General features: G+C 32.3%; 1 protein-coding gene across 2 annotated transcripts; it reads left to right on the forward strand.

Annotated features, from left to right (window-relative positions):
• The first annotated feature begins 395 nt into the window (after positions 1–395).
• Positions 396–5,094, forward strand: Tfiia-l (transcription initiation factor IIA subunit 1). 2 transcript variants are annotated; one of them, XM_011187219.3, is made up of 7 exons: positions 396–1,215; positions 2,054–2,251; positions 2,886–2,894; positions 3,204–3,665; positions 3,763–3,970; positions 4,074–4,318; positions 4,396–5,094. In XM_011187219.3, exons 2-7 carry the CDS (start codon positions 2,147–2,149, stop codon positions 4,501–4,503), a joined length of 1,137 nt encoding a protein of 378 aa, XP_011185521.1. In that variant the 5' UTR covers positions 396–1,215; positions 2,054–2,146; the 3' UTR covers positions 4,504–5,094. The 2 variants fall into 2 exon arrangements, with proteins under 2 accessions (XP_011185521.1, XP_054081351.1); XM_054225376.1 differs by lacking the exon at positions 2,886–2,894 and having other exon boundaries at positions 397–1,215.
• Positions 5,095–8,709: the final 3,615 nt, after the last annotated feature.

The following is an 8,709-nucleotide window of genomic DNA, read 5'->3' on the forward strand; positions in this document are numbered from 1 at the left end:
TCAATAATTATTATATTTTACTTTTGATATTTTGTTAAAACTATTTCTTTAAATAGCTAAAGTTTTTAATAGACTTGGTAACCATTGAAACATGTTCTACGTTATTCACTTTCTTATCCAAAGTTGGCAACGCGTTTTTAATAATGTGTTGGTTATTGCATTCGCAATAGTATTAGTGCATCGAAAATCAACAAATTTCTTTTAATTTTAAAACTCCAAAGAGGATTATTTATAAATAAATGACTATCACAAAAAGAATATATGGTTAATTTATCAAATAAATGCCTTAACAGTTTTAATAGTGCGGAATTATAATTTAGAGAAAAACATTGACTACATGATGCCTATTTACACATATGAGTGTACATGTATGCTACGTCTGTGTGCGTTTGTTAAATCTTGATGAAAGTATATAAAGAGCGTCATTTCACTAACAGATTTGGCTTCGTGTTGTGCTTTGCGAAGTCTTTTCAGCGGCTATTAAGTCCATGCTGGATAAAATAAGAATGGAAAAACCATGCGCTAGGATAATATGTTTTCGTACATATAAACAATGTTCTAGTTTGGGGTAAAGGACTTTGTGAAAACTCTTTGATTTGTCAGCGACGACAAAAGGTGGAATACACAACTACAACACGTGTCAAACGACTTGCGGCACTTACGCGAGTGCAAACGAGATAGATAGACCACTAGAAAGGTAGAAACTGTCAAAGAGGTAGTATTCGCGACAATCGTGGGAATTTCTTAGCACGACTTTCAACGAGCCATTCGAAAAGAGCTATTTTATGTGAACAGACGTTAAAAATATTACGTTCGGTGATGTTGCATTTCTTAGTTAAATTAAAGATTTACCTAAGTTACATTAATTTGTGACGAATTATAGCATCAGTTTAAAGAATATTACACATACCGCAGGAACAGTGAACTATATAAATTTTTGCAATCTAGTATTTTGTGCACTCGTGACGATCCAGTCTTGCCCCACCAACGGCGGTCGTTTGTTTTGCATTATACGCATCATCTTTCTACATATCAAACATTAACGCCGCTACGCTATATTATTGTGCTTATTTACATATTAAATTTTGCATTTCTGTTGCAAAAAGATTTTTTCAAAGATTTGGACTTGTTTTAATTTTGTTAATTCTGTGAGAAGACAACAGCCTCAAACTGGCGGAAAAGAAGGTCGCTTTGACGCTATGCCAGACATCTGTGGTAAGTATGATGAACATCTGTATTCGAGATGTTTTTTGAAAGACCTTAGAAATGGATTCTTATCATATTTGACACGTTACCCTCAAAATATAACCAATATTAGACTATTTATATCAAAACCTGTTACATTTGTTTAAAGACTACAACCACACGTTTGTGTAGCAAACATATTATATATCGGCAATTTGTTGGTGAGATTTATCATTTAGGTGCGAACAAGAATAATGAAAAATTTACATTTATTTAGATACAAATTTCGTATCATTCTTGGGTACGAATATAATAGCAGTCAAAGAGCATTAAATAAATTTGCATTAGTATGGACAAGATAACTCTCTAGAAATAAATCAGCCGTTTGTGCTTTGAAATAGTATGAAATATAAATAATGAATATAACGAAGTACTATTTATGAAATCCTGATGCATTTATATTACTGAGGAGTACCAAATATGATTTGTTTTATAATCCATTCTGACTACAACGAGTAATATAATTGTAAAAATTTTGAAATATTCCTTTAAGAACTTTAAAAATCAATTCGTATTTTTGTGTACATCAGATTTACATTTACCCATACACAAATGTCCATTACAAGAAAAGTGAAGTATGTACGCAACGTAATGACTACCTATCAACATGAACTCACTTTAAAACCACTTTCACTTTTATGTTGTGGTTCATTTAGACATCCATACATACTTCTATGTACGTTAACTTGGCCGTAATAAGGATTTTAAACTTTTTCTTTTGTAATTTACTGTTATAACTTTAAGAAATTGAAATTCTTATTCCAGTAATTAATAATATTTTAATACAACAAACTGTCTATCTTCATAGCTAAAAGTATATTATGCTGTTATCGAAGATGTGATCGCTAATGTGCGAGACGCTTTTCTCGATGAGGGTGTCGACGAACAGGTGCTACAAGAGATGAAACAAAATTGGCGCGCAAAATTGATGGCAAGCAAAGCGGTGGAAATAAATCCCGAACCTCCAGAGCCACAACCACCACCAATCGTCGCCAATAATCCAAAGGTAGGACAGTTGATTTTTTTTACTGAACGAACAATTAAAAATCGTGTATACTTAATATAGTCCATATAGTATATTGTGCAGCTGACTATTTGTTTTAAATTAAAGCGTAAATCAGAAATTCTTTTATTTAGAACGACTTACATTTGTATCAGTGGTTATTATATAGAGTTATATAGAGTTCTATTGTATTTAAGTTTGTATAATTTTTTTAACGAAAAATCATAAAATGCTGGAAAGACATCCTTACTATTAATTCAGAACTCTTGATTTTTGATATTGAAAAAAATATTTAAATGTTTAAATAATATAATAATACCTTTTTCTCTCCAATTTACTCTTCGTGAATCACCAAATGCTACAAATAATAATACAAATCACATTTACACATATAATTTACAACTGGATAATGAATAACAAAACCACATTTACTTCGCCAAAAAATGATCATTTAAATACGTTACAATTTGAATATGCCCCAATGATATCGTCAACCTATGTTTGTATGTGTACATAAATAAACAAATTACTACGAAACTAATGCAACACAATATTATTGCGACAACAAAAACACATATGCAACACTTTATTGGATACAACCAAATATGATCCATTGATGGATGTTTTACTCACATAGCCATCAAAGGTAATTGAGTCACTCAACTAGTTGTTGTTGTATACTCGTATATGCATAATATGTAAACATTTTGATAAGTCCCATACCCATATTTTATATAACATACCCAATTTCGGCTAACCGTTCGGTAGATTTTACTCTAAAATAATTGTCTTAGTTCTATTTGGTATCTATATATTTATCGTAAATACATATTTCTTTAAAAATTTCAAAATTCCCTAAAATTCTTCCTCCTACTAAAAACGATCAACAGTTATTTTTGTCTGCATGTACGTACTCTTAACAAATTGTAAACATATTTCTAAACAATGTTTATAGGCTGCCGCTGCCAAAGCTAAGAAAGCAGCTGCTGCTGCCGCTGCCGCTGCTGCACAACAAAACAGCGGTAATAATGCAACAAGTGGCAGCAATGCGTCCAATGATGTAAAGCCAAACATAACACAGCTGCAGTCGAATGTGCCAAATGGTGCGAGTACCTCAGCGATGGCTACTGGTAGTGTCGGTGGCCCAACCACATCAGCCGCAGCCAACAACTCGGCCGCAATTAATGGAGGAGGTCTTAAGCAGGAACTGGGCAAATCAGTGTCGTCGCTGAGTGGTGGTCTGGTCAACAACTTACAGAAATCGAATGTCATTGGCAACGCGCAACCAGGTGCGGGGTCTGTGGCATCATCGTCAGGAATTGGCGGCAGTGGTGCTGGTGGCTCACAACAGCAGTCAACAAATTCAACCATACCGATTGTCGCCACTCTTGATCCAAATCGCATCATGCCTGTAAACGTAAGTACCGCTACTTTTAACACACAAAGCTATTACCACCGTTGAATGCTCATTTGTACAAACATTAATATTTCCCAACTTTTATGTTCCAATCTAGATAACCTTACCCGCACAAACAGGGTCCATGAACACAGAATCTCGCGTACTCACCATACACGTTCCAGCATCGGCGCTTCAAGATAATCAGCTAACACAAATATTGACCGCGCATTTAATTTCATCTATAATGTCGTTGCCAACAACGCTGGCCTCCTCGGTGTTGCAGCAACACGTGAATGCAGCGCTTATCAATAGCAATATGCAGAGTAAGTACGAGTGTAATAAAGTGCTCAATTGGTTTGATTTGGTTGATTGTCTCGAAGTATATAAAAATAGAGTTGCTAATAACGTGAGTTATTAAAATTTCAGAAAATTTCAATGCTTCAAAGCAACTTGATGGCGCTTTAGACACTTCAGATGAAGATGAAAGTGAAGAAAGCGACGATAACATGGACAATGATGATGACGATGATTTAGATAAAGACGATGACGAGGACGCAGAAAATGATGGTGGTGCTGAAGAAGAACCGCTCAACAGTGATGATGATGTGACGGACGAAGACGCCAGCGATGTATTCGAAACAGATAATGTTATCGTTTGTCAGTATGATAAGGTAAATCGATCGCATTTGCAATAACAATTATGCAATGTTTCACATGTATATCTACATATTTTCTTATGTTTCTACAGATCACACGTTCACGCAACAAATGGAAGTTTTACCTGAAGGATGGTATTATGAATATTGGTGGAAAGGATTATGTATTCCAAAAGTCAAATGGAGATGCGGAGTGGTAAAAACCAATAGCATAAGACAAGTCAAGTTATTTGTTACAATTAATGCTACTCCCCACATTTGCTTCCTGTAAATTTTGAGCAAATGTACATGCCAAAAGACAAACACTTTTAATTTACCGTTGTTAGACACATAACCATTCATGTTCACATACTAATTAATTGAATATATTAAATTGGACAAATTAATCAAAATTTATATGTGCTGAAAATGTAATTTGAAAGCGAGATAACCTCTTTCCGAAAGATAATTGCATACAAATAAAACTACTTATAGCATTTTGAACATGCGTACATATGTACATATACATACATGCATAGCTTTTTTATGCATTGGTAGAATACCTGATTGATGGCAAACACTCGAAAGTGCATTGATAACAACAGCAAAACAAACAAATATTTACACAAAATTCTTTGTAGATTAGAAAAGCAAAAGCAAAAGTGTTGATGAGAAAACACATTTACTTTTACATAAAAGTGTAATAACTGTGTATTATTACAAGGTTAAATATGAAAGCTGAAAATAGTTATTGTATTGTATTATCTAATTTACATTATTATGAAATAAATACAACAAATTCAATGCTCCAACAGCTGTTCTTTCTTTTGTGGTTATTATGTTGAAATAAATGCTTTTAAGGGTTTTAACTTATATATTTAATACCTATTTATATATACAAGTACACACATATTGCATATACATGCTTTGTTAAGATGAAAACGATTGCAATCTGTTATAATTGGGCAATAGTTACATGTCAACCATCCCACACAAAAGTTAGGTTAGGTGGGTTTCAAAATTTGAAAAAAAAAAAAATTATTGTCTTATTAAATAGTGTAATATGTTTAAAATATTGTCCAAAAATATCACACCAATCCGAGTAATATGCTAAGAGTTCCGCCCATCAGGCCACGTCAGTACGCATGTAAAACTTTTAAATGCATTTATCTCAAAACTCAATGTTTCAATTCGGTGGACACGCTAACTCAAAATCTTCTGAAGCGATTTTTTACACATCTTTGGAATAACATTATCTAGTTAACGAACGAAGGATTTTTGTATATTTTAATATAACAATTTTTTCGACCCAATATATCCGAAAATTTGATCAAAAAGTGTTTTTTTGGTTTAAATTCTGTCAAAATTAAAATTTCGATTTTTTTTCTTCGTTTATTAACAAAATTTATCCATATACATACTATCGAAATATTTTTGGTTTATTGTTTTTAGATGAACCAATCATGAGTTTTGATGTCCACCGCAAGACCTTTATTTTTGGACACGCCATGGGAGATTATTATTAACCCAAACGATTACCCTCCTCCCGCCCAACCGACGCGTGGGGCGCAGTCCGCATACGAGCGGAATTTGCCGAGTCTAGAAAGGCAAGAGATTTTTAAGCCTCCGGTTCTCAAACTGCTCAGCTACAGAAAGAAACATTTCAACAGCTGTGATTTAAAAATTTATAAAAACAAAAAGTTAAAAATTTCTGAATATTATTTATTAAGAGAAGACAAAATAGTTTTTTTGATGCTAAATATTGAGTCAGATGGATCAAATGTGCTGGAATGCGAATTAAAATCATGACATATTCGGCAGAATGGTTCATTTAACTCAAAATTTGTTCTAGAAGATTTTAGAAATAATGGTCTAAACTGCCTGGATGAACGCAATGGGACATTAAACTTAATATCAGACAAAAGGAATGAACTACAAACTAAACCATTCAGAAGTTTTACTAGAAAAATTATACCTAGCATTTCTCTGCGACTAGTGAGTGTGGGAAGATTTATAAGTTTTAAACGACTAGTATACGGGGGAAGATTCAATCTTGAATCCCAATGTAAGTGGCCTAAAGCAAAAAGTAAAAATTGTTTTTGAACGGACTCAAGCTTATCAGAATGGGATTGATAGCTAGGATTCCATACCACAGAACCATACTCCAATATAGGCCTTACCAATGTTGTAAAAAGAATTTTAGTAATATACGGATCACTAAATTCTTTAGACCAACGTTTAACAAAGCTAAGAGCACCTTTAGCTTTTAAGACAATTGAATTTACATGAGAATTAAAATTTAGTTTAGGGTCCATATTAACTCCTAAATCAACAAAGCTAAAAACTTGCTTTAAACTGAAGTTATTTATTACATAGGGGGAAAGATCAACAGTTCTACGGGGAAAAGCACATCGTTTTACATTTTTTAAGATTCAGTGGCATATCATTTTTGTGACACCAAGTAACTAAATTATTTAAATCCGATTGCAACTCAGTCCTTTCGTTATGAGAAGTATATGATTTAAAAAGTTTTACATCATCCGCATATAATAAAATTTCTGAAAACTTAATTACTGAAGGTATATCATTGATGAACAACAAGAACAGAATCGGGCCGAGATGACTACCCTGTGGAACCCCTGAAGTGACACTAATTAAATCAGATAATGTATTATTAAATAAAACTTGTTGTTTTCTGTTAGTAAGATATGAGGATACCCATTCAAGAAGTCTTGGTTGAAAACCAAGAAGATTCAGTTTTTGCAAAAGAATTGAGTGGTTTACTCTATCGAATGCTTTACTAAAGTCTGTATATATAACATCAGTATTCTTATTATCCCTAAAACCCATTGACACATGGTTTACAAATTCAAGCAAGTTAGTAACTGTAGATTTCCCTTTACAAAATCCATGCTGAGAGAATGAAATTAAAGGAGAGATTAAGAAAGTTATTTGGTCAGTGACAATAGCTTCAAAAAGTTTGGGTATAGCTGACATTTTAGCTATCCCCCTATAGTTCTCAACAGATGATCTAACTCCACTTTTATGCAAAGGTAATATAAAAGAGTTTTTCCACATTGACGGAAAAATACCTTGTTTAAGAGATAGGTTAAAAAGCTTAGTTAAGGGCAGATAGATATATTTTGCGCAATTTTTAAGAAAGCTGGAGGGAATCATATCAGGGCCATATTTAAACGAATTTTTTAACGTAACTAAATAATTTAAGACATCTGTTTCAGAAATAATTGGTGTATTAATTACAGTACTCGGACATAACACTTGATGATATGGCACATTCATAGGGTAGTTTGAACAATAATTGGATTTGAAGAATTCTGCAAACATATTAGAAATAATATAATTGTCACATGACATTGTTGATTTATATTTCATCGAGGACGGAAAATTTGAAATCCTGCGTTTGGTATCATTGCTACGTTGAAATCTTGTTGACTGTATATATTAAAAACAAAATTTAAAATGTCCTTGTTTTTAACCTCTGAAACCCTCCTAATCCCTTAAAGCGAAATACTTTTCTCTGTAAAAAATATTGCGCATTTAACCATACATATGTATTGAACATTAACACATGAAAGCAACAACAAAGTTATCCAGTTGTATCAATATAATTCATTAATATCATTCAAGTGGTACATGCTCTTGCTACCGCAATTCTATTTGATTACAATCCGTTCCGTGATCGACACTTTGTTCTTTGTTTTGATGACCCAAAGACTGGTAGCTCTTTAAACTGGCATACAATTTTTAAAGTATCTTAGTATTATAGAGCCCTTTTCATGCATTACTATTACCCGTGGATTTTTCGATTCACCAATACTTTGTAGTGTTGTTCTACTCCTCAGCTATTTTCTAAAAAATATATAATATATATTTATAGTTACAATTAATGTTTATTTTATTTGTATACTTTAAAATTTACAGATTAATATCTTATACAACTATTAAAAAAGAAAAAAATAGAAAACACCTGTATTCTTGAGTTTACACTTCGAATACAAACTCCATTTTCAGCTTGCTTAAAATATTTACCAGCAATAAAATCAAAATAATTACAAGTATTTAAAATACCTCATACATGTTATTGTTGTATTTAAAATATTTCATTCTACATATATATTAATTCGCTTCATTTCATATTTCATTAAGATATTTATTACAAGTATTAGTCACAAAAAACCAAAATTGTTTAGTGTACATAATAGGGACCACAACGTTATTTCGTTGCTTGATTTTTAATTTCATACTTTGTTTTTCATCATGTACGCTTATTGTTAATTCTATAAAAATATATGTGCTTTTGAAATTTTCACTTCAACGGTTTCTTATGATTCAAAATGTATGCGGTTGTTATATTTGTAAATATCTGTTGAGTAGACACATTGTCTTTCTCTACAAAATAGGTCCGA

The sequence above is a fragment of the Zeugodacus cucurbitae genome, chromosome 2 (assembly GCF_028554725.1).
Source record: "Zeugodacus cucurbitae isolate PBARC_wt_2022May chromosome 2, idZeuCucr1.2, whole genome shotgun sequence".
In the NCBI taxonomy this organism is placed as follows: Eukaryota; Metazoa; Arthropoda; class Insecta; order Diptera; family Tephritidae; genus Zeugodacus; species Zeugodacus cucurbitae.